The 24,702-nt window shown below is 54.6% G+C and overlaps 1 protein-coding gene across 3 annotated transcripts; it reads right to left on the bottom strand.

Moving 5' to 3' along the window:
* Positions 1-1,213: 1,213 nt before the first annotated feature.
* ZNF335 (zinc finger protein 335) lies at positions 1,214-24,702 on the bottom strand. Of its 3 annotated transcripts, none has more exons than XM_079978891.1 (29): positions 24,601-24,702; positions 22,200-22,298; positions 21,242-21,456; positions 20,590-20,863; positions 20,341-20,418; positions 19,736-20,002; positions 18,350-18,490; positions 18,106-18,261; positions 16,425-16,674; positions 16,131-16,308; positions 14,344-14,456; positions 13,354-13,372; positions 12,926-13,042; positions 11,993-12,069; positions 11,705-11,865; positions 10,581-10,813; positions 10,396-10,492; positions 8,691-8,788; positions 8,363-8,586; positions 5,997-6,105; positions 5,507-5,872; positions 4,497-4,639; positions 4,231-4,373; positions 3,367-3,470; positions 3,149-3,229; positions 2,485-2,568; positions 2,292-2,357; positions 2,059-2,140; positions 1,214-1,703 (listed from the first exon to the last, which is right to left on the bottom strand). In XM_079978891.1, exons 3-29 carry the CDS (start codon positions 21,446-21,448, stop codon positions 1,585-1,587), a joined length of 3,987 nt encoding a protein of 1,328 aa, XP_079835017.1. In that variant the 5' UTR covers positions 21,449-21,456; positions 22,200-22,298; positions 24,601-24,702; the 3' UTR covers positions 1,214-1,584. The 3 variants fall into 3 exon arrangements, with proteins under 3 accessions (XP_079835017.1, XP_079835018.1, XP_079835019.1); XM_079978892.1 differs by having other exon boundaries at positions 10,396-10,489; XM_079978893.1 differs by having other exon boundaries at positions 16,440-16,674.

Below are 24,702 nucleotides of genomic sequence, written 5' to 3'. Positions count from 1 at the left end.
CATCTTGAGTGACAGACTTGTCAGGATGTTGTAGACTGCCTTTGTTCTGGGCTCACCATCTCCTTGCAAGGGAGGGGGAGAGAGACTCTTGCAACAGACCAAGGGAGATCAGCAGCTTGTTTTGCTACCTTGGCATCCTCCATTTATGTCTCTAAATCCACAGTGGACCTCGAGGGTACCTGTGAAAGCCAACCCGAGTTTCCTCACAACACGCTCCTCTACACCCCTGGCACAGGTGCCCACGTGTACCTGGCACAGGAAAGGGCCGCTGAGCACGGTCAGGGCACCCTTCTGCCCTCTACCTACCTGGCAGCAACGTCTCGGAGGGGGCCTGGGAAGGGGCTGTGGCAGCTCCCGGCCCTCGCCTTGCCTAGCGGCTGCATCCTTCACATCTGGTGGCCGTGACCTTGTCCCCAGAGGACTCGGTGCCACCGCCCTGATCATGAGCATGCTGTGCGCCAATCCGGCTTTATTAGATAATGGCCTGTAATCTAGGCACAAGCCCCGCTTCCCCAACACAGCTGGAGCTGGCCCTAATGCCGTCGCCCCCAGCACCTGCTATAATGCCAGGGCACAGCTGGAGCCGACCGGCCAGGCAGGAACCACAGCTGGGGTGCCCTACATTTCCAGGATCCTGGGGGCACCAGCACCCTCCCCACGGCGCTCAAGCAGAACACCTGCAACAAGAAGCCCCCTGTCCAGCTTCCTGCCCCCGAAATGGGCCACGCTCCGCCCCCCTTGGTTCCCTGATCTGAAACCCCTTTGCCCATTCAGTCCGCAGCGAGGAGAGGCCAGGCTGTGGGGCTGCAGGAAGACGGGGACCTTTCTCACAGACTGTTGCCCTGACTGGCAGGCTGCTCACCTGTCCTGCAAGAACGAGAAGCTGCCTGTGTCCTCCTGCAGAAGTTGGGTGGGTCACCACCCTGCCCCCCCCCGGAAGATAATCAGTATAATGCAAAATGGCCCTCCTTAAAGCCCCAGATTAGCTGTTATAATCCCATGTAAACAACTGCCAAGCGACGGGCTCAGGGAGACAGCGGTTGTACTGGAGGGAGAGTTACACGGGATTTAGCCTGTTCACCAGTTGGTTAATTCCAGGGGTGGGGGAAAGGGGGGGGGGCTATGGCTGGCCAGAGTCAAGGTCACCTGAGCAGGTGGCAAAGACAAAGGGAGGAGGGGGAAGGAGGAGGAAGAGGCAGCGCCAACACAGATCTCGCTTCCAGGCAGTCCTGTGCCTTTATTGAGAGGCGCCGTCAAGGCCAGCAAAGCAACACCCCACACCATGGGGGAAGGCGCCCCCCCCCCAGGCCTACAGTTGGGGCTCAAGTACCCACAGCTTCAAGTTCAGCCATTGGCAGGCAGGCAGCTGGGGGCAGCTGGGCCTGCCAGGCCCCAGGGAGCAGCTCCTTCCGAGAGGCAAGGGCACACTGAGCGTTCCTGGTCGTGGCGCAAAGGCACAATCCAGACAGGGTGCTGATCCTGTTTGCCAATGCAGCCAGGCCCCCTCTCATCCCCCGTAGAGCCAAGAGGAAGCAGAGGTCCATGCTTGGGGGGGGGGGTAGGGGAAGGATGAGGTCCCCCTTGCTAGTCTCCCAGCGTGATGATGTCATAGTGGACCCCCGGCTGGAGCTCATGGATCTGGTCCGCTGCGCAGTCTGTGCTGAACGGGCCCTGCGCTTGGGCCATGGCGGCATCAGCCACCGCTAGAGAGAGAGAGAGAGATGGGTGGGAAACAGGTAAGAAGCAGCTGCGTTGGGGGGTCAGTGAAACCAGGGGCAGGAGGGGGCAGCTGAGCAAGAGGCAGAATGTGCCCCCTCCCAGCCCAAATTCTGCAACTTGTGCAAACTAAACAGGCTCCATTTGCATTCTTGCTCCATGAGTTGATTGGACGAAGCTGGCCCCTTCCGGATAATGTGAACCACAACTCCCATCGTCCCTGACCCCTGGTCCTGCTAGCCTGGGTTGATGGGAGTTGTGGTCTAACAGCAGCAGGGGACCCACGTTTGAGAGACGCGGGCGGAGGATGTGCAGCCCCCCTTCCCCCCTCCCTGTACCCACCTGTCACTGCAGAATGGGCTGCGGCCTCCAGCTGAGCTTGCGTGAGGAGCTGCTGTCCTGGCGACACGGGGATATACTGGATCTGCGGAGGAAGAAGCGGGCAGGGTGGGCAGCAGCCCTGGGAGGCATCGCCCCAGCCCCATTCCCTTGCCCCACCCCATAAGCTTCCAAACCCTCCTGCTGAAAACACATGGAGTGGGCAGAGGGCCTGCCAAATGCCCCCTCTCTCCTACCTGGGGCTCCTGCATGAACTGACCGCTTTGCTCGTACTGGATGTGGGTGATCTGGCCGTCCTGCAGCTGGAAAAGAGAGACGGAGGGGGGGGTGGGATAGAGAAAGGTGGGTTGATCTGGTGAGCAGGGGGTAGCGAGAGGAAGGAGGGAAGGCAACTGCTCCCTTGTCTTCCCCTCCAGCCCTGGGTCTCACCTGGATGTGGTGCGTCCCGGGCAGAACCAGGTAGTCCTGGGGCAGGAGGTGCTGAACACCATCCTGGGTGATGATGTACTGGACCTGGAAGGGAAGGCGTGGGGGTCAGGTGGGAGTGCTATGAGGAATTATGACAAAGCAATGAAAGCATCGCTTTGACCGGGTTTGAGTCATTGACATGATTTCTGATCAAATCCCACAAGCCTCTCTGCATTTCTGCTGAATTCCTTCCAGTAGCACCTTAGAGACCAACTCAGTTTGTTCTTGGTATGAGCTTTCGTGTGCAGGCACACTTCTTCAGATACACTTTGCATGCACACGAAAGCTCATACCAATAACAAACTGAGTTGGTCTCTAAGATGCTACTGGAAGGATTTTTTTTATTTTGTTTCGACTGCAAGCAGGATGCGAGCCCAAGAACCCTCTCTCCTCCTGGGGTGCCCAGAAACGGGCATTGCTGCCTCTGGCCGTGGAGGCAGAAGAGGGCCATCCAGAGCCCCCTCCTTCGCAAATTTAATCAAAGCCTCTTTCAAAGGCTGGTGGCCGTCCCTGCGTCCTGCAAGAGTGAGTTCCACAGTTTAACTGTGCGCTGCGTGAAGAAGAATGCCCTGAGGCATTCTGAGTTTCTGCCACGCCAGCTCCGCCCCCCCCGCCACTGCCCTACCTGGTTCTCTGCCGTCACCAGGTGCTGCACCATCTGTCCGTCTGCCGTCGTCACGATCTCCTGGATGTAGGCGGCATCCTCCTGAGAAGAGACACAAGGGGGTTCAGCTCTGGGCCCCAAGACCCACCACTGCCGCCCCATGCCCAGATTCACATGCGATGGAGATGCAGGCTGCAGAAGCCTGGAGGGAGGGACTCTGGCCTGCTTGTCCCCCTCACCTGGCCAGGGACGCTCTGCTCCTGTGTCATGAGGATGCGCTCCTGCCCCAGGGCCTGCTGGAGCCTCTCCGGAGCCAGGACCCCCTGGCCGGACTGCAGGGTCGCTGTTGGGGTGGGAGGGGGAGAGAGAGAGAGAGCGCTCTGGTGAGTGCGGTTGGCAGTCATACTGCTGCTGTCTTCACACATGCAAGAGGCTGCAAGTTCCCCAAATGTTTTGGGGGTCGCCATCCCCTTGATTCCACAAACTCACTCCCGGTGCCCCCTGGAAAGCACTATTCAGAAGAGTGCGAAGGAATGCAAAAAACCCCAAAATCAAGCATGGTAAATATTTGTATGCATTCTGACTAACGGCAAAGTCAAGGTGAAGGAAACACGTACACAGCTGCTTGCCACACAGGTGCAGTCTCTCACCTACCACAGGGGTACATTAACTAATTTATTAGAAAAGCAATAGCTGTTGCCAATTATGGGTCATCCTGTGACAACTCAGAACTGTAAATGTGTCCATTTGTGACCAAAGGAAATAGACTTGAAAGTGAAAAGAGCAGTAAAACTTTAAGTACAAAGCAGGGAAGGTGTTTCAATCAAGGCTCTAGCCTGCTCAGTCCTATGTAGGCGATGGATGTGCTTGGAGGGGGGCCCTCCAGTGGCCCCCCCCCACTGCCCCTTGCCTCTTAGCACCCCTCTAGGTAACCCCAATTGGGGAACTAGTGGTCTCAGCTGTGCACAGTGCCATTTTGCATTTCTGCCCCCCCCGGCCCCCAATTTGGGACTCTCGAGAGGAGCAGAGACGTGCCCTTTGCCCGCCCTGTGGCCGATGGGCAGCAGGGAGAGGAAGGGAGGCGGAGTCTCTGCTCTGCTCACTCTGCAGCATGGCCAGGGCCTCGTCGTCGCTGTTCAGGATGATGGTCTGGGAGGCGCTGGGGGCCAGCTCAGGCGCCTGCTTCCCCCCTTCTGCGCTGTGCAGCCTCTGCATGTGGAATTTCAGGTGCCCGTTGCGGTTGAACCTGCGGAGGAGAGAACAGTGGAGAGGCTGAGGTGGGGAGCTGGACTCCCTGCTCCCCTAGGGTGGCTCTGCTGTGTGAAGGGAAACGCCCCCCCCCCATGCTGGCAGCAGCGGCCTCGCCCACCTCTGCCCGCAGACGTGGCAAGCGAAGGGCTTCTCGTTGGTGTGCGTCAGGGTGTGGCGCCGGAGGTCCTTCTTGTTCTTAGAGGCAAAGCTGCAGTGCTGGCACTTGTGGGGCCGGAGGCTGGCGTGCTGTTCCATGTGGCTCTGGTTTGGGAGGGGGGAGAGGGAGAAACCAGGTCAGGGGCCTCGGGAATCGGAGGAGGAAGGGAGCAGAGAGAGAAGCCCGGGGGCCCCTCCTCCTCGCCCTCCCCGGGGGCAGCTCCCTAAATCTACTCCCACAATTCAGATGAGTCACTTGCCCAGCCACTCTCCCCCCAGGAAAGAGCCCTCCCCAAATCTTTTTTTTTTAAAAAAATAGTTTTTATTAGGAATTTCAACATAACAATTTACCAAAAACACATCATCCTCATTCCCCCCCCCATTTCCCCCTCCCCCCTAAAAAAGAACCCCCCCCTCCCACCCCACCCCCAGACCTCCCTCAGCTCCTCTCTCCGGTATTTCAGCACATGTTACTCTCTGCATATTATAAAATTGTAAAGATCCTTAATTTATCTATCTATATGTTACCAATAAAAAGTTTGTGTATGTTTATTCAAACCCTGCCAAGGAGCCCAGTTCATATTGTTGTTTCTTTAAGTACTTCGTAAATGGTTCCCATTCTTCTTAAAATTCACAGTTGTCCTTATCACACAGTTTATGTGTCAACTTCGCCAATTCTGCATAGTCCATCAGAGCCCTCCCCAAATCTTCTAATGCACCCCACACAGAGCAAAGTGGCCCTGAATGGGGACCTTCAGACCTTCTCTTGCGGGGGGTGGCACTGAGGGGTGACTCAGGCACACCCCAACCCCCCCCCCCCAGCTTGGGAGCCCAGGGGCCTCTCCAACTGCACCCGGGGAGAGCGGCAGTTGTGCCAGGCCTCTCTCCTCTGGCCGCAGCGCTGTGGGCACTTCCCAGCCGCCTGCACCCTCCACCTCCATTTGCAAGGGACCCCCCCTCCCCTCTACCTACCCGGACATCGGGCCACAGAGCTGCCGTGAAGGGGCAGTCGGGGCACTTGAAGGCGCTGGGTCCGACGTGGGCACGCTTGTGGCTCTCCATCTCCGCTCGGCCCGCAAAGGTTGCCATGCAGATCTTGCAGGAGAACTTCTTGGCCGAGGGCACCTTGCCCGCCGGGGCTGCCGGCAGCTTCTTGGGGGAAGCGTCGTTGCCGGAGGCCTGCTTGGGTGCCCCCTGCCTGGCGGGAGGCCTGCCCTTGCCGGGGGCCGGTTCCTGATCGGCGGGGGCCAGCGAAACGGCCTTGTGGGCTGGCCAGGCCAGGCACTGGACCAAAGGCCAGGGGACACCGCACTGGGCCTCTGGCCGCTCCCCACTCATCTGCAGGGACAGGAGGGAGGCTGGTTAGAGTGGCACTTCCTGGACCTGGGGCTGGGCTGGGCTCCCTCCTCCCTGGGCGACAGACAGGCCCCTTCTTCCTCCTCCTCCTCCTCCTCCTCCTCACCTCCACGGTGTGCTGCTGGCTCTCTGGCGTGCTGCTGGGAGTTGGGGCATCCTTCAGGGTGCAGCTTCTGACCACTGCCTGGACGACTTCGCTGGGACTCTCCCCCTCCCTGCCAAGAGACATCAGACAAACCCATGGAGGAGCAGAGGCCTATCGATGGCCGATGCTTCGAAAGGCCGGTTGCTGGAGGCCCCAGGAGAGGAGAGTGCTGCTCTTGCGCTCGGATCCTCCTTGTGGGTTTCCCATTGGGCGCATCTGGTTGGCCTCTGCCAGAACATGATGCTGGCCCAGGTGGGCCACTTTCCTGACTTTCCAGCAGGCTCTTAGAGAGGCAGAAGAGTGAGCCAAGGCTGGTGAGGGTGGTCTTTCAGTTACCCCAAATCTCATCTTTTGGAGGACGGATGGCGGCTAACAGATTGAGGTAGAATCCTGACAAGACAGAAGTACTGTTTTGGGGGGACAGGAGGAGGGCAGGTGTGGAGGATTCCCTGGTCCTGAATGGGTAACTGTGGCCCTGAAGGACCAGGTGCGCAGCCTGGGAGTCATTCTGGACTCACAGCTGTCCATGGAGACGCAGGTCAATTCTGTGTCCAGGGCAGCTGTCTACCAGCTCCACCTGGTATGCAGGATGAGACCCTCCCTGCCTGCGGACTATCTTGCCAGAGTGGTGCATGCTCTGGTTATCTCCTGCTTGAACTACTGCAATGTGCTCTATGTGGGGCTACCTTTGAAGGCGACTCAGAAAATCCAGAATGCAGCAGCTAGACGGGTGACTGGGAGTGGCCGCCAAGACCTTAGAACACCAGTCCTGAGAGATCTGCATTGGCTCCCAGTACATTTCTGAGCACAATTCAAAGTGTTGGCGCTGACCTTGAAAGCCCTAAACAGCCTCGGTCCAGTATACGTAGAATCACAGAATCCTAGAGTTGGAAGAGACCACAAGGGCCATCGAGTCCAACCCCCTGCCAAGCAGGAAACACCATCAGAGCACTCCTGACATATGGTTGTCAAGCCTCTGCTTAAAGACCTCCAAAGAAGGAGACTCCACCACACTCCTTGGCAGCAAATTCCACTGTCAAACAGCTCTTACTGTCAGGAAGTTCTTCCTAATGTTTAGGTGGAATCTTTTTTCTTGTAGTTTGGATCCATTGCTCCGTGTCCGCTTCTCTGGAGCAGCAGAAAACAACCTTTCTCCCTCCTCTATGTGACATCCTTTTATATATTTGAACATGGCTATCATATCACCCCTTAACCTCCTCTTCTCCAGGCTAAACATGCCCAGCTCCCTTAGCCGTTCCTCATAAGGCATCGTTTCCAGGCCTTTGACCATTTTGGTTGCCCTCCTCTGGACACGTTCCAGTTTGTCAGTGTCCTTCTTGAACTGTGGTGCCCAGAACTGGACACAGTACTCCAGGTGAGGTCTGACCAGAGCAGAATACAGTGGCACTATTACTTCCCTTGATCTAGATGCTATACTTCTATTGATGCAGCCCAGAATTGCATTGGCTGTTTTAGCTGCCACGTCACACCTTTGGCTCCCTCCTGAAGGAGCGTCTCCACCCCCATCGTTCTGCCCGGACACTGAGGTCCAGCGCTGAGGGCCTTCTGGCGGTTCCCTCGCTGCGAGAAGCAAAGCTACGGGGAACCTGGCAGAGGGCCTTCTTGGTGGTGGCGCCCGCCCTGTGGAACGCCCTCCCATCAGATGTCAAGGAAATAAACAGCTATCCTATTTTTAAAAGACATCTGAAGGCAGCCCTGTTTAGGGAAGTTTTTAATGTGTGATGTTTTATTCTGTTTTTAATCTTTTGGGAGCTGCCCAGAGTGGCTGGGGAAACCAGCCGGATGGGCACACTATAAATAATAAATTATTGTTGTTGTTGTTGTTGTTGTTGTTGTTGTTGTTGTTGTTATTATTATTATTAATCATGTGGATCCAGAGAAAACCCTGAAGCCACAGGGGCAGTAGGAATGCAGAGGGAGCCTTGGTCTGAGAAGCCGTACAAGCTCCACCTTCTACCTCCCCCAATATATTTATCTCTCACCTTCCTTTCCAGAAGCTCAAAGCTCCCTCATTTAATCTCCACAACCACCCTGTGAGGTAGGTGAGGCTGAAAGGCTGCGACTGGTCCAAGTAATAAATAAAATAAATAGTAAATAGTAATTATTATTATTATTATTATTAATTCCCTGCCCATCTGGCTGGGATGCCAGATGGCACGTGAGCTTCGTGTCTGAGTGGGGATTCAAACCCCGGTCTCCCAGGTCCTAGCCTGGCACTCTAAGCCCTGCACCATGCTGCCTCCCGCTATCGACTCCCTGCGGCCAGAGCCCTTCTGCCTGGAGGCGGCCGGCTTCCCTGCTCTCACCCGTAGAGCGTGCTGGTGGCCTCCTCCTCGCTTGGGGCAATGATGCTGTACTCCGTGCTGCTGCTGAAGGGGATGGTGACCTGCTGTATCTCGGCGCCCTCCAGGGCTGCCTCCTCTGTGACGTGCAGCGTCAGCACCTTGTTCTGGGCCTCCTCCTCCTCCTCCTCTTGCTGCCCCTGGGGCTCGGAGGCCTTGGAGAAGCCGTCGGCCTTCACCACGGCCACCTGTGGGGGGGAGAGGGGGGAGAAAGCAGCCGTGGGTCATGGCATGACACAGATGGAAGGGCCCACCAGGGAGCTGGGGCTTGCAAATGCCTCCCTGGCCTCACCTCCAGGGTGCTGCTGGCGGGCAGTTCCCGCTGGCTGCTCATGTTCAGCAAGAGGTCCAGCGCTGTCTGTGTGGCCAGCTCAGCAGAGCCTTCTACATCTGTGGGGGGAGCAAGAGGGAGGTCAGCTGGGCTCCTGCTCCCGACATTGCTACGCCCTTAGCCAGCCACGAGGGAGGGAGGGAGGGAGGGAGGGAGGGAGGGAGGGCTTGCTTGCTTGAGAGTACAGTACGATTGCAACTTGCACAATTTCAACAATACAGTGGTACCTTGGGATGCGAACCGGATCTGTTCCAGAGCCCCGTTCGCATCTTGAACAGAACGTAAGACGTGACTGCGCATGTCGCCGCTTCCGTGCATGCGCGTGACGTCATTTTGACCGTCTGTGCATGCGTGAGCGGCAAAACCCAGAAGTAACATGCTCTGTTACTTCCAGGTCGCCGCGGAGCGCAACCCGAAAATACTTATCCTGAAGCATATTTATCCTGAGGTACGACTGTACAGTGGTACCTCGGTTTACGAACTTAATCCGTTCCGAAAGTCCGTTCTTAAACCAAAACCATTCTTAAACCAAGGCGCGCTTTCCCTAACGAGGCCTCCCTCTGCCAGTGCCCTTCCACAGTTCGGCTTCCGTTCTTAGACCGAGGGAAAGTTCTCAAACCGGGACACTATTTCCGAGGTACCACTGTATGCAGTTGTAGGCAGGCTGGCTGAAACCTCACTAGTTCCACCCAAGGAAGGCAGTGATCTTGAAAGCTCTTTTGGTGCTGGGTCCTCCGATGCTGGCAGAATGGCAACGCTCAGATCGGAGACCTCCTGCTCAAAACTCCGCAGGGTCCCTTCTGCGCTCCTTCTCTATCTCCCCTCCTGCTGCTCCAGGACACGCCTTCAGAAAAGGGCCACCCACATTATCAAGGGGGTGGAGTGAGACCCCATGTTTTTGAGACCTGTTTTTTGTATGTTTGTTTTTGGCTATACGGTCATATCTCGGGATGAATAAACTTCAGGTTGAGCGTTACTTCCAGGTTTTGCTGCTCGCGCATGCACAGACGCTCAAAATGATGTCATGTGCATGTGCAGAAGAGGCGAAACGCGACCCACACATGCGCAGATGCAGTCGCGTCTTACGTTCCTTTCAGGATGCGAACAGGGCTACGGAACCGATCCTGTTCGCATCCAGAGGTACCACTGTAACTGGTATTTGGTTGACCAATAAAATCTGACTCCCCTATGAAGAAACGTTGCAGCATTTGGGACCTTTTAGCTTTGGGGAATGGCAAGTAAGGAATGGCAACATGGCAGAAGTTTATAAAATTATTGCATGGCTTGGAAAGAGTGGATAGAGGAAAGTTTCTCTCCCTCTCTCGTGACACTGGAACTTGCGGACGTCCAGTGAAGCCGAACGTGGGAAGAAAAAGGAAAGTCCTTCTTCATGCAGTGCCGAGTTAAACTGTGGAACTCCCTCCCACAGGAGGCAGTGACGGCCACCAGCTTAGATGGCTTTAAAAGAGGAGGAGGAGAGGGCCACTGTTGACTACCAGCCCCAGTGGCAATGATCTGCCTTCCCAGGCAGAGGCAGAAAGGCTTCTGAATCCCAGTTGTTGGAAACCGCAGGAGGGGGGAAGGCTGCTGCTTGTGGGTTTCTCAGTGGGGCCCCTGGCTGGCCCCTGTGAGAAGAAGGTGCTGCACTCGAAGGGCCCGTCCCTACCTGGCTCGTAGATGATGGTGGCTGCCTCCAGCGGCTCCTGCGTGAGGATGGGGGGCTCTGGAGCAGGCGGGGTTTGGGCAGGTTGGTAGGTGACCTGCTGGAGGGAGAAAGCGGTGAGGGCAGCTCAGAGCTGGTGGGAAGGACGGGGCAGCAGAAGTGAGGGGGGGCGATGGCCGGGGACTCACGGGGGAGCTGGTGGGCGCTGCCTCCGCGGCCGCCTGGCCCTGGCTGTGCTGCTGCTTGAGCTCCTCGATCTGCTGGAGGGTGAAGAAGGGGCGGCGGCGGCAGGGGGGCTCCTCCGGGTGCCTCCGCACCCACTCCTCAAAGTTCTCCGCGTGGCGGCACTGGATGTGGAGGCGCAGGTTCTTCTTGTGCTTGGTGGTGAAGTGGCAGAACTCGCAGGCAAAGGGCTTCCCGCCTGCAGGGGAGACAGCAGCAGCCGCAGGGTGAGGATGGAGCCTGCCTGGCTGGGGCCAGGGGGAGGGACAGCTTGGCAATTGGGGAGAGAGTCTGCCCCCCCCTTTCCTTTTTGCGGGAAGCAAGATTCCAAAAAAGCCCAGGGGGACTGTCCACACACGTTGAACAGTCCTAAACACAGAATTGCAGAGGGCCCCCGGGTCCCACCCCCTGCACTGCAGGAATCTCAGCCAAAGGATCTCTGAAGGACAGTCATCCAACCCCTGCTTAGAAACCTCCCAGGAAGAGGGCAGAGCGAGCGCCAGCCCTCTTCCTGCAATGTCCTCTCTGCCGGGGACTGGTCTTGCTGCCCCAAATCTGCCTCTGCCCTTCTTTGTGTGCCTTCTCCAAGTGAAGTCCAGGGGGAGGCCTTTTCCACAGTGGCTCCCCAGGGAGGTTCGCCTGGTGCCTTCATTGCACACCTGTAGGCGCCAGGTGAAAATGTTCCTCCTCAGCCAGGCCTTGGGCTGATTCATATTCCATAGCCTTTTAAATGTCTTTGTGTTATTGCCTTGTTGCTTCTGGTTTAACCATTTACTGTATTTTTCACTCTATAAGACGCACCAGACCACAAGATGCACCCAGTTTTTGGAGGAGGAAAACAAAACAAAATATTCTGAATCCCAGAAGCCAGAACAGCAAGAGGGATCGCTGCGCAGTGAAAGCAGCAATCCCTCTTGCTGTTCTGGCTTCTGGGATAGCTGCGCAGCCTGCATTCGCTCCATAAGACACACACACATTTCCCCTTACTTTTTAGGAGGGAAAAAGTGAGTCTTATAGAGCAAAAAATACAGTACTTGTGCTTCTGCCTTGTGAACCTAAGTAATCAATGACATGCGATGGCGCTGCTCACCTGTGTGCTTGACGGCCATGTGGGAGAGGAGGAAGTCCTCCCGGACGGTGGCGTAAGGGCAGAGGCTGCAGCGGTAGGGCTTGTCGTGGATGTGCAGCAGCTGGTGCTTGAGGAGCAGCTTCTTGTCCTCGCAGACGTGGTCGCAGAACTCACACTTGAACCTGGAGGAGGAGGAGGAGGAGGAGACGGCCGTCACCGGGGCCAATGGGGGGTGGCGGCCTATGTGCACAGCTGTCGCTCCTGTTATTCCTCCCCCCACCCCGCAAGGGCAATGCAGGGGGTGCTCACCGGCGGTTGGCCACAGGCTGGATGTGGGTCAGCAGGTGCATTTTGAAGGTGTACCGCTTCTTGAAGGACTTCCCGCACTGCAGGAGAGAGGAAGGACGGGCTCAGGTCATGCAGGGCAGGGGCGGAGGAGGGGGGGGGCGGTGGGGGCGGTCCTGTTGGGATGCGTTGGGGGAATGGGGGCAATTGGCAAGCCCCCAGCTGGCTCCAGCCACCGGCCGGCAGCTGGGCAAACTCTGGTTCTCAGAACAGCATCTATCAGGGACTCGAGCCTCAGAGACCATTAGGGACTGAGCACGCAAGCTAGCAGAGATAAGAACTCTTCGCAACAGAAGTAGCGGACAGAGGCAGATGCAAGCATATTTACAGGCATTTATTCAGCATCAGGAACAAAGGAAAAACATGCCTGCTTCCCTTTGTGTCCAAGCAAACAGCAGTATAGACAAAAGCAATATACAACGGAAGTTCCCAGCCGACTGTGCTGGAAGTAAACAGACATGTGTGATATGCAACAACTCCAGATGCCTCTTCTAAAGGTGGAATGGAACTATATCCTAACAGGTCCAACCCGGGTGTCAACATTGAGGGGGTGACAAAATGCTGGGGGGCACTCAGCGCGGGGCCTGCAGCGCGCTTGAGCCAGGCGTCTCTCCTGGGAGTGAGGCAGTGGTTTGGGCGCCCACAGGCTCTGCGCTGCCCCAAACAGTCCACCCACTGCCTCCCCCCACAGCTGTAGGGCGGCTGAGTGGGAGGAGGCAGGCAGATTCCTCGGAGTCCCCGTGGTGCTCCCTGCCCCTATGGGCGTGCCACCCCAGGCGCCCAAGCAGCTTCCTCTGCCGCTGATGCAGGGTGGCAGCTGCGGACCTCGCCACCTGCCCCCCCATGCCCAGGCACAATGCATCAGCCAAAGAGGGGCCCCCCTGCTTTGACACCCACCTTGTCACACATGTGGGGCTTCTCCGTGCTGTGCGTCTTCATGTGCTGCGTGAGCCTCTTCTGCATGGGGTAGACGCGGCTGCAGACGGGGCAGGGGAAGGAACTGCGCTTGGGGGGCTGCCCAGAGAGAGGTTAAGGTATGGTCAGAACTGCCTGGCTCAGGTGAGACGCCCCCCCCACCCCATGAGGAGCAGCTGGCTATGCTCAGCCCAGAGAGCTGGCCCTTATTCTGGGGCTGAAGCTCCCCTCCTGGTCCTGCTCTGGACTCTGTGTGTGGCTTTGCCAAGTCACAGCCTCTCAGTTCCCAAGCAGAAGCAGCCTCCCTCGCAGGGTTGTCCATGAGGGCACACACAGCAAGGAACGCCCTCTTGGGGAACCAAGAAAGATTCACACGCAGGAGTCAGGTGGAGGCGAAGGAGGACACTCACCGGGTCAGCTCGCTTCTTCCTAAAAACAAACAAAAAAAAGGATAGATGGTACATAACACCAGTACAATTAGGGGAAATGTATAAAACTGGCTCAAACCTATGTTGGGAATGCAAGGAAAAAGAAGGGACTTTTTATCATATGTGGTGGGATTGCAGTTAAATTAAAAGTTTTGGGATATGATATATAATGAGTTAAAAGAAAATATTCCATTCAACATTTGTGAAAAAGCCCGAGGCTTTCTTGTTAGGGTTTGTGGGAAAAGATTTGCCAAAGGAATTTAAAAATATTTTTATGTACGCGACAATGATAGCAAGAGTCTTAATAGCACAAGGATGGAAGAACGAAGAAACCCCGACGAAAGAACTGTGGCAAGAAAAACTGATGGACTATGTGGAACTGGCAAAACTGACACACAAACTACGTGAGAAGGATAACTCTGATTTCAAAGATGAATGGGAACCTTTTATGAAATATTTGAAGAAGCAACAAAATGAATTGGACTCTTTGGCAGGTTTGGAATAAACATTCACAAACTCTTTACTGCAATATACAGATAGATAATTTGAGGATTTTTACAATTTTGTAACATGCAGACAGAAATATGTGTTGAGAAGCCAGAGGAAGGAGATGAGGGAAGTTCAGGAGTGTTCTATTTGGGGGGGGGGGGGAATGGAGGGGGGGGGAACAATGTGGATGATGTATTTTTGTTAAATTATTGTGTTGAAATCTTTAATAAAAAAACAAACAAAAAACAAAGGAAGGAAGGGAAGAAGAAGCAAGTGAGGCCACTGAGAAATCACAAAATCGTAGAGTAGGAAGGGGCCCCCAGGGGACATCTAGCTCAATGCCCTGCAATGCATGAATGTCAGCCGAAGAACCCTTGACAGGCAGCCACCCACCCACCCCGTGACCTGGACATGGGAGGGGAGGCCCCGCTGCCACCCCTCTGCTGCCCGCCTGCGTATGCCGGGGCCCCTGAGGACACCTACTTGTCGCGATTGTGGACGGCCGAGTGGCGGATGACGTCCTTCCTGTAGACGCTGGTGTAGTCGCACGCCTCACACTTGTAGGGCTTGCTCCCCACGTGGTTGAACATGTGCTCCTGCAAGGGGAAGGAGGAGGCTGGAGGAGCAGAGCGCCAGGCACTTCCATCTAGCTTGTTTCAGGAAGTTTATATACCACCTGATTGTTCTCATAATGTATTTTGATGCCGTGAGCAGCCCTGAGATTTTCAGCTGACAAAATTATCACCCAGAAAAATTGACAACAATATTTCTCAAAAGTTTTAGAGAAGTTAAAAGCAGCAGTAGACTAAAAGCAGATTTTATGAAATAAATATTTCGCTTTTGACCTGTGATTTCTTATTGCACTTTAAAATGGCCCATGCAAATAACTTCATTTCTTCTATATAGGTAAAAAGGTAAAGGTAAAGGTATATACAGCACAGAGCAGCCCCATGTGAAGGAGTTCATCTGTTACGTTAGAACCATTTTTATAGTTCATTGTTTGTTCTGTATCATATTTTGCTACCTCAGATGAATATATATATTAAAAAACATGTTTATTACTTTTAGAAAGAACAGCAGAAAAAGTCAATTGTACGTACAAATCCATCAAAGGAAACTGAAAATGCTGCAACTTCAACGGTGGCTGTGACTAAATAAAGTATAGATGAAGTAGCTCACACCATCGTCTTCCTATTCTTCCAATATTAAAAAATAAACCTGGGCTGGTTCTGGCTCCTTGGCCTCTCTCCACCTGCTCAAATTCCCTCTCTCCGTCCCGATTCCCTCTCAGGCAGGTCTGCAGGGGATGCAGGACAGGGCCTCCGCAGCGCTGGCTGATGACAAGCAACTTTGGAACTCCCCGCCTAGAGAAGTTATACTGGCTCCCTCCTTGCTGTCCTCCCACTGGCAGACAGAGGCTTTCGTGTTCAAACAGGCTTTGGGGAACAGATTGCTTTTAAAGAAAGGCCTTGCGCTGTGATGTTTTGATTGGACAAACTGATCGTTCGTATGTTTTAATAGATCTTTTGTATGCAGCAGACCTGCAACATGACGCTCGCTTGACAGAAGTGATCAGAAACTTACACAGTGCTTTACCAACTGCGCTGGCTCCCGGTGGAGTCCAGGGTCAGGTTTAAGGTGCTGGTTTTGACCTTTAAAGCCCTTCACGGCCTAGGACCCTCGTACCTACAGGACCACCTCTCCTGGTCTGCCCCACGGAGGACCTTAAGGTTCACAAATTACAACATTTTGGAGGTCCCAAGTCACAAGGTGGTTAGACTGGTCTCAACTAGGGCCAGGGCCTTTTCAGCACTGGCCCCGACTTGGTGGGACGCTCTGTCACAAGAGACCAGGGCCCTGCGGGACTTGACATCTTTCCGCAGGGCCTGCAAGTCAGAGCTGTTCCGCCTGGCCTTTGGTTTGGACTCAGTCTGACCCTTATGTTTTTCCTTCCCTTATGGTTTTGATCTATGGGCTATTTTTAAAATAAGGCTCGAATTTTAAATTGCATTTTAACCTGTATTTTAATCCCCCCCCCCCATTATGATTTTACTGTAATTTTACTGGTGTTAACTGCCCTGAGCCTGGCTCTGGCCAGGGAGAGCGGGGTATAAATAAAATGTATTATTATTATTATTTATTACAGACAGGTGGGGAAGAGAAAATGAATACATAAACGTCCCCTGCTCTCCATTTATTTGTCTTCCTCCCACCTGCTCAGTGGCGTTTAGGAGGAGACGGGAGAAGGGAGACAGCGGCCAGCAGCTCACCTTGAGGGACGACCAGCGCCGAGAGCGGTAGCTGCACTGCAGGCAGCGGAAGAGCTGGGGGTCTCCGGCCTCGTGCGAGTTCACGTGGAAGCGCAGGTCCTCGGGCGTCAGGAAGCGGGAGCCGCAGATCCGGCACAGGTAGGGACGCATCAAGGGCTTGGCTGACTTGTAACAGTACCTGCGGCGTGACATCACAGGGGTGCTCAGCGCAGAGAGCCCAGCCCCACGGAGGCCCCAGGGTCTCTTGAAGGGAGCCCCACGGAACCAGCCCCGCCTGCCATCCCCACCAATCACCTTCGCCCGATGTACTTGCGGTATTTCTTGCCCAGGAAGCGGTGGGACGGACGGCCGCGCCGGCGGGGGAGCGCTTCCAGCTTCTCGCAGGAGGAAGGGTCCCTGTTTTCGGAGTCGGACTGGCTCACGGCCTGCTCCCCATGGCTTTGGCCCCCCACAGGCACTTGGTCCGAGGAGCTGGCCGCCTCAGGGCCTTGGGGGTCGCCCTGGGGGAGGCCCTGGGATGAGACCACGGGCTCTGCGTTGCCACCTGCCCAAGGGAAACAGTCAGTCAGCTTATTTTGGGGGGGGGGGAGGAAGGGGAGGGGGCCTGAAGCCACAGCAAGCGCAAAGCCAATCCAGGAACACCATTGTGCGAATTGGGGGAGGGGGAGGAAAAGAGAGCATAAAAAACTAGGACGAGAACTATTTAGCATGAAGAAATCTGTTTAGCCTGGAGAAGAGAAGACTGACAGGTGTCAAAGGAACCATCTTCAAATATGTGATGGGCTGTCCCACGGGAGTGTCATTGAATTCTGCTCCTATTGATCCAGAGCAGAGCTCCAACATATAGTTGGCAGAGGAAAAACCTAAACACGTTGCAGGATTCCCCAAAAATAGACCACAGGGAATGAATATTTCATCCAGCAGAGCTTTACTGCTACTGAAGGCAAATGAGCACAATGGTTAGAAATCCAATACATTCAGGATTGGCCCTGTCTGTAAGAAATCCAGTTGCAGCTGACTTAACTTAAGCTTACAATAACTTATAAGTCTAAGCTTTAATGCTACATGCTATACAGAACAGCACACCAGAAAGAAAACAGATAGAAAGAGAAAGTGAAGCCTAGACTCCTTCTGGCCTTATTATGATAGTCAGCGTGACCCTGACAGAAGAGATAACCAGTTTACATCAGCTGTACTCAGCTTCTCTGAAGGAATAACCCAAACATCATGACCCTTCTGCTTGTTTCTTTCACAAAGAAAAGCTTCCAGAACCTTCTTGAACTAATTGGAATAGGAAAGATCTCTACACATCAGATCAATACTTTCTGCACCAAGAAATGCAAACTGACAGGGAGATGGAGCAAACTTGTTCTCTGATGTCCCAGGGGACCCTCTCTATGTCTTTGCTTGGTGCCACTGCCTTGCTCCCCTCACGACTCGACCCACAGGGGGATCTGAGCGAGGCTCTCTCAAAGGCAGCAAGCTCTGCCAACCTCCTACCAGCAGCCGAGTAGAAGAAACTGCCCTACTGTGAAACACACTTATTTGCAAGAACGCCTATTTGCTTGTGAGTAGTCCCACCGAACTCCAATGGGGCGCCCAAGCATCCCCTGGAGAATCTGAAAACCTCCGTTTCTTTCTTTCTTTTTCCCTCCAAATAATCTTTATTAGTTTTCCGGTTACATACTCCACACACACATAATGTGTTGCATTTTACATTTACACTTGCTCCTAAGCGATAAAATTATATGTGATATAAAAAACCAGAAGAAGGAAGGAGGGAAGTCAGCGCTGAAAACCTCCGTTTCTGATATGCAGCCAGCAACTGGAAGTGTTTCACTTTGGCCCTAAATCTGGCAATGACGTGGAAAATGGAGAATCCGCCATGCTGAGCAGGTGCGGCTGACCTTGCCCCTCGGAGCGCACCTCTGTGTGCATTTCCGCACACTCTCCCTGCTCTGCCACCACTGCTTACCCTCTGGCTGAGGGACCACCTCCAGGCAGGGGACCTTGCGGGGTCGTCCCGGCCGCCGGCGCAGCCGCTCCTCGCTGGACGTGGGCACAGGGCGGCTGCTGGTCTTGGGCAGGCGCCCTCGGGGCTCGTCCTCCGCTGGGTTGTAATCGCTGTCCCCTGCAGAAGAGTGGCAAAGGCAGGCCAGGTGAGCGGGGCGGGGGAGCCAGGGGAGTGACTGCAGCTGGGGGGGTTGCGTGAGAAATACCTTCAGGGTCATCGATAGCCCCTGCGTCCACAATGTCGTCTTCCTCCTCGTCCTCTGCTTCTTCTGCCTTCCTCTTTTCCGGGGCCTTGGGCACAGGAGCCCCCTTCCGGGGGCGCCCTTTCTTCACACCGGGGGCTGACGCTAGTGGGGAGGAAACAGCACGATTCAGTCCATATATATATATATATATATATATATATATATATATATAGGTTTCAAATATTACATTACAATACAAATGTACCAAAGCCAACACCATTTCCTCCCCATCCCCCCATACATTTGCATTTCTATTTCCTCAATCCATCATATTATTCTTTTCTCCCTCATCCCACTTCCCTCCGCCCCCACTCGATTTCCTCCACATTATACAATTTACAATAATCTTTGCATTCTACAATCTTCTCAAATTATCTATATATTCTTATTCTCTTTCCTTACTAATTTTTCTTCCGCCCAGTACTTCACATTTTAATCTAGGCATATTAGTATATCTTTCTTTGAGCAATATTTGTCATATATTCATCAAAACATTTTCACTCCTTTTTAAATTTTTGATTTGGATTGAGTCCATATATTGTGCCCCTCCCATCTCTCCCATCGTACAGCAGCTTGACTTGCAAGCAGCAGAGTTGAGAAAAGGATCCCTGGCCTGGAGGAACTGGAGAGGGAAAGGTATTTCCCCCCCCTCTCATGACGCTGGACCTTGTGGATGCCCAATAGTACTGCACATTGGAAGACTCTGGATGGATGGAAGTCCTTCTTCATGCAGAGTAAAACTATGGAACTCGCTCTCGCAGGAGGCAGTGAAGACCACCGCCTTGGAGGGTTTTAAAAGAGGATTAGACAGATTGATGGAGAAGAAGGAGAGGGCTACCGAGGGCTCCTAGCCAGGATGGCTCTGCTCTGCCTCCAGGGTGAGAGGCAGCGGCGCTTCTGAATGCCAGTTACTGGAAACCACAGCAGGGATAGTTATGCTCTTGTGCTCAAATCCTGCTTCGGGGTTTCAAAGGAGGCATCTGTTTGGCCACTGTGAAAACAGGACGCTGGACTAGATGGGCCATTGGCCTGATCCAGGCAGGCTCTTCTTATGTTCTTATACTGCCCTGTTTGTGCCACAGAATCTCCCCTCCCTCTCATATTGCTAACCCTCGCCTTTCCCCCTCAGCTCCCAAAAGTTGACTGCACACAAACTACAGAAGCTGATAGATTCATGGTGCAGAGCCAGAGTTCTCTTGGCAAGCCTGCGCAAGAGCCGACTCCGTGCCCTCGTGCACCAATCCTGCCTTGCCCTCGGGGTCCCTTCCGACTCTCTGAGTCTACGAACCGCTCCAAAACTCCACTCCGCCCCTGGAGCTTGCCGAGCCCCGGCCGAGCCCCACGCACCTGGCTGGAAGTGGCGCTCCCTCATGTGCTGGATGAGGACCCTCTTTGAGGCGCTCTTGTGCTGACACATCTTGCATTTGAACTGCTGCACCATGACCACCTCCATCAGCTCCTCCAGGCTCCCCAGGTCGGGTTCCTCCGGCTGCTCCAGCGGCTCCAGGGGCCCAGGGTGCTCCACGCACGTCGAGGTGGGGCCGTCCGCAAGGGCTTCCACGGCCAAGCTGCGGGCCAGGGCAGAGCTGGCCATGTGGGATATCACGGGGGCCCCTGCGGCAGAGGGAGCGAGTGCAGGGGCCAGGTCAAGGGACAGCTCCTCCCAACACCCTCCCTCCTCTCTAGGCTGGCCAGGAGGGAGCCCTCAGGCCACCGCAGTTCATGAAGCAAGGCAGGTAGACCACAACCAGCTGGAGCCAGTGAGGTGTAGCGGTTAAGAGTGTCGGGCTAGGACCTGGGAGAGGGTTTGAATCCCCCACTAGGCCAACCTCACAGGGTTGTTGTGGGGATCACACGAGGAGAGGGAGAATCGCGTACGCCACCTTGAGCTCCTTGGAGAAAAGGGTGGGAGAGGAAGGCAAAGAAATGGATACGTAAGACCCTTTCCTTACCATCATCTGGTCCCTGCAGGATGAGGTACTGGGTGGTTTGGGCCCCACCATCCTCCTCACTTGTCACAGCAATGCACCCTGAACCAGGGAATAAAGAGAACCAGCGTCAGCTCCTGCACAAATGGCACATGTGGGGGTGCCTCCTAAGAACGGCTGTGAGAAGCGACTTCCAGAGTCTGTTTGCTTCCCCCGACTCCCTCTGCACCCTCCCACCACGGACTCCCCACCCACAGCCCTCTGCCTGCTCACGCTGAATGATGTCTGGCCCAATGGTGGACTCTATGATCTTGTCAATGGCGGCACTCAGATCCGAGGAGGTGGAGGCCGTGGAGTTGGAGACGACGGGGGCTCCTTCCGCGAGGACGCTGGAGTGAACGAGGCCCTGGGGAGACTGGGAGACCAGGACGGACTGGCTGACAGTGGAGACGCTGGACACCAGGGTGGACTGCGCAATGGAGGAGGAGTCTGGCAGGTAGGCCCTGGGCAAGGCGTCCGTGCTGGAGCTGCTCTCCGGTACTTCGGCCTGCGAGGCAGAGAGGGGAAAGAATCAGAGGCTGGAACTCGACTCAGAGGTGGCAGAGAGAGGAACGTGGTGGACGCTCCCTCATAGGAGGATTTGAAGAACAATTTAGGTGGCCATCTGTCAGAGACTCTTTAGTTGCAATTCCTGCATTGCAAGGGGGTTGGACTGGATGAGTCCCTTTCCAACTCTACACAAATAAATAAAGGCAAGTCCATCATTCCATGAGGAAAGGCAAGAGGAGACTTCCTACTAGCCTCTCATTCTTCCACCAGGTCAGACTTGCTATCTTCCGCTCTTGCGGAATGGGCCTGGCCTGCTGTGTCCCCCACCCTGGCAGAAAGCCTGGCCCCAAAGAGGCAAAAGAGACTTGGTCCGTACCAGAGAGATCCCTCCACTGTCCGAGCTCTGGCCGACCCCGGATTCATCTGCCTCCGAGAGGGTGACGGGCACCGAGGCAGCATCGCTGCTGTCTGCAGACATGGTCTCTGAGGTCTCCATGCCCAGGCCGCTCTCGGAGGGCTCCTCTTGCTGCCCCAGCCGAGGGGCAGCATCGCTGCTGCTCTCCACTTCATTTTCTGCTTCCATGGCCAAGTCTGGAAAAGCAGAGCGTGTGTGTCATGGTGGGAAGAAACCCCAATCTTCAGTCGCCCCCTACTGGGATGTGGCACTTGACACTGCCCATCAGTGAAAGGTGGAACGAGAAACAGAAGCTTCTGACTGCAAAAGAGGAGTGTTCATGCAACAGCACCTCCCCACCAAAAAAAAAATCAGGAATGGAATCAATGCTACTTGAAGGAGCGTCTCCACCTCCATCCTTCTGCCCAGACACTGAGGTCCAGCTCCGAGGGCCTTCTGGCGGTTCCCTCACTATGAGAAGCCAAGTTACAGGGAACCAGGCAGAGGGCCTTCTCGGTAGTGACATCTGCCCTGTGGAATGCCCTCCCACCAGATGTCAAAGAGAAAAATAACTATCAAACTTTTAGAAGACATCTGAAGGCAGCCCTGTTTAGGGAAGCTTTTAATGTTTAATAGGTTATTGTATTTTAGTGTTCTGTTGGAAGCCGCCCAGAGTTGCTGGGGAAATCCAGCCAGATGGGCGGGGTATAAATAATAAATTATTATTATTATTATTATTATTATTATTATTATTATTATTATTATTATTATTATTTTATAATCCATGCCAGCTCTTTCCAAGTCATATTTCTGAAGCTCTCTTGCAAACCTAGCACCCAGGCCAGTTCAACACTCTTTGGTGCACCATCTTGCCCCCCTCATGACAACCCCAGGAACTATCTTGCCTGTCCATTGCATGGTACATATTGGTGGCACATACCTGAATGGGGATATCCCAACTACAGCCAGAGCCAGATACAATTCCTCTAACTGTGCTTGAGTGAGGCCAGAAAGCGACCAACATCTAGGGCACCTCAGACTAGGCAAGAGAGAAGAGAGGAGACAGTAAACTTAAGGCTTTTAGAAGAGGACTTAAAGAAAATAAGGCTACCAAGGGCTACTAGTCATGATGGCTGGATCAGAGGGACCTGGGATCAGAGGTCGGGAATCCAAAGCGCTGCTGGGAATGAGATCCTGCCTGTGGGGGCTCCCAGAAGAGGCATCTTCCTGGCCATGAAGAAGATGCTGGACGAGATGGCCTCTTCTGACATTCTGAGGCATAAGAGAGGGCTGCTGAGCTTACATCGTGCTTGAGGGGTTTCTCACTGGGGCACCTGGCTGCCACTTTAAAAGCAAAATGCTGGTATAGATTGATCCAGCTGCAAGGCTCACTGTGTTCCATAACACAGCTTCATATCTCTGAACCTGGATGGCTTCAAAGTCACAAGATGTGCACCAAATTCCAGGTTCTTTGTTCCATCAGGGAACCAAAGATGAAAGCAGCAAGCAACTAGTGTATCCCCTAATCTCTAATGAGATATATTGGCAGCAGGAAGGTAACTAATATTCAAATGACAATCTCATTACTTTGCTACCTCCAGAGTCTGCTTGTCACCCTACATGTCCCTTTGGGCAGGAAAACTTGAGCTTGCTAGGCACTGGGTTTGGAGTCCAGGTGACCCTGTGCCTTGGTTTGCTTATTGCCCACCCCCCTCCCAGCAGTTTAACCACCGAAATTTAATGTAAAACTGAACAAGCTGCTGGAGGGAGTATTGCTGTTCCAGAAATGCCAGAGTACAGTTTGATCTAAGTAGAAAGAAAAGCGGAGCTCCTATTGCTGAGCGCTTAATTGCTCATATTGGTTGGGATAGTGGTTAGAGTATCAGACCAGGATCTGGGAGGCTGCCCTGCACAACTTCAGTGTTTGCAACCCACAATTCACCCCGTGGGGGAGGAAGCCAGGCAGGCAGGTGTCCGAGAGCACTCCTTGCAGGGCTCCCTAAATTGAGGGTTGCAAAGACCAAAGTTGTGCATGGCAGCCTTTGAGGCTGGAGCAGAGCAAGAGTGGAGGGGGCAGTGGCAGAGAAGGGTTTTTGCCCTGAGCAGGAGTTGGGAGGTGTTGCAGGAATTTATGTATAGGTTGGGGGGGGGGTTGCCCCTCCAGCAGATATCATGCACATGCAGCCCACTGCCAAAACAAGCACAATCGCTTTTGTGACTTGTCCCCACAAAACACTTCGTCGCAGTTTCTTCCTATCTATTCCAAGGGCCTTTGCTGCACGATACCAAATGTTGGAATTCACTGATCAATGTATCTATGTACTGGCTCACTGGGGAAACTTCAGAAATTCATATAGACATGTGAGCTCAGCTGCTCAGCAGCCCCTCTGCCTGAGTGATCATTCCTGGCATCCTGATACCTGAGTGCCAGAGAGGTAGCCATTCCAGAAATACCAAACCCAGATGAAGACAAAAGGGTGGGATGAACTTGGCTGGGAAACAGGGAAATGCAAATATTTCTTTTGCTACACTTGATGGGTGTTTGGTGGAGGGCAAGGGGAACCATGGGGCAGGGTCCAGGATGGCTCAGATTCCGGCCACCAGACCTCCCCTTTCATGATGTAACCGTGATGCAGTTTTTGGGGGGGGGGTTTAACATGGGGATTAGCAGCTAATAAAAGTTTGGGTTCTCCTTTGTTGGGGGCTCCCATCTCGTTCCACCTGGTGGCAGGTGGGAGTCCTGTCACCACAGTCTTCAATCAAGACCAAGCCTCCTGGTTGCTCTTTTGCTCTGGTATCCCTGGCTGGTGTCCTTGTTTTTTTGTCCAAGGGAGCCCTCAGATTTCTCCGTTAACAGAGGCCAACCATTCCCCCTGCTGTGGGGCTGGGGGGGGGGGCATGGATAGCAGACTTTGCCCCGATTCCTGCATCTCAGGGGGTTGGCCTAGATGACCCTGGGGGTCCCTTGCAGCCCTAGGGTTCCAGCGGAGGCAGCTGAGCCCAGGGAGCGGGAGGGCTCGGGGCCGGCAAGGGCTGCCTGGTCCCTTCTGCCGGGTCGCCCACCGGGCAGGGATGGAGAGATTCTCCCACAATGCACCTGGAGAGGCCAGGGGGCCCCCGCCTCCCTCTCCCCGCCTCCCCTTTTCCTATTGGCCCAGCGCCCTGGCGTGACGTGCGTGCGGGGGGGGGCTGCCGCGCTCTGCCTTCCCTCCCGCGGGGCCTTGTCCGAGGCGGGCTGCCCTCGGCGCTGCCTGAGCCCCCGCCCGCCGCCATCTTGCGCCAGGCCCCCTCCCCTCGCCCAAGCGCGCCGGGGACCCTCCGCGCCACCGCAGCCTCCTTACCGCCGGGGGCCTCTCGCAGACGCCCCCGCGGCCCCTCGGCCGCCCGCTCCCTCCCGCCCGGCACCCGCCAGGCCGCCATCGCCGCTTCCCTCGCCCGGCGGC

The sequence above is a fragment of the Podarcis cretensis genome, assembly GCF_951804945.1.
Source record: "Podarcis cretensis genome assembly, chromosome: 6".
Taxonomy (NCBI): Eukaryota; Metazoa; Chordata; class Lepidosauria; order Squamata; family Lacertidae; genus Podarcis; species Podarcis cretensis.
The sequence above is the reverse complement of the archived record's forward strand: the minus strand, read 5'-3'. Positions and strand labels throughout refer to the sequence as shown.

Bases quoted from the DNA above. Each gene is read 5' to 3' on its own strand.
- ZNF335 (XM_079978891.1), bottom strand. From the start codon at position 21,448: ATGGAAGCAGAAAATGAAGTGGAGAGCAGCAGCGATGCTGCCCCTCGG. The intron at 12,070-12,925 runs GTGGGTGTCAAA...TCTCTCCTGCAG, and splicing joins AGCCCCACATGTGTGACAAG to TGCGGGAAGTCCTTCAAGAA. The intron at 4,374-4,496 runs GTGGGCGAGGCC...TCTCCTCCGCAG, and splicing joins TGCCACGTCTGCGGGCAGAG to GTTCAACCGCAACGGGCACC.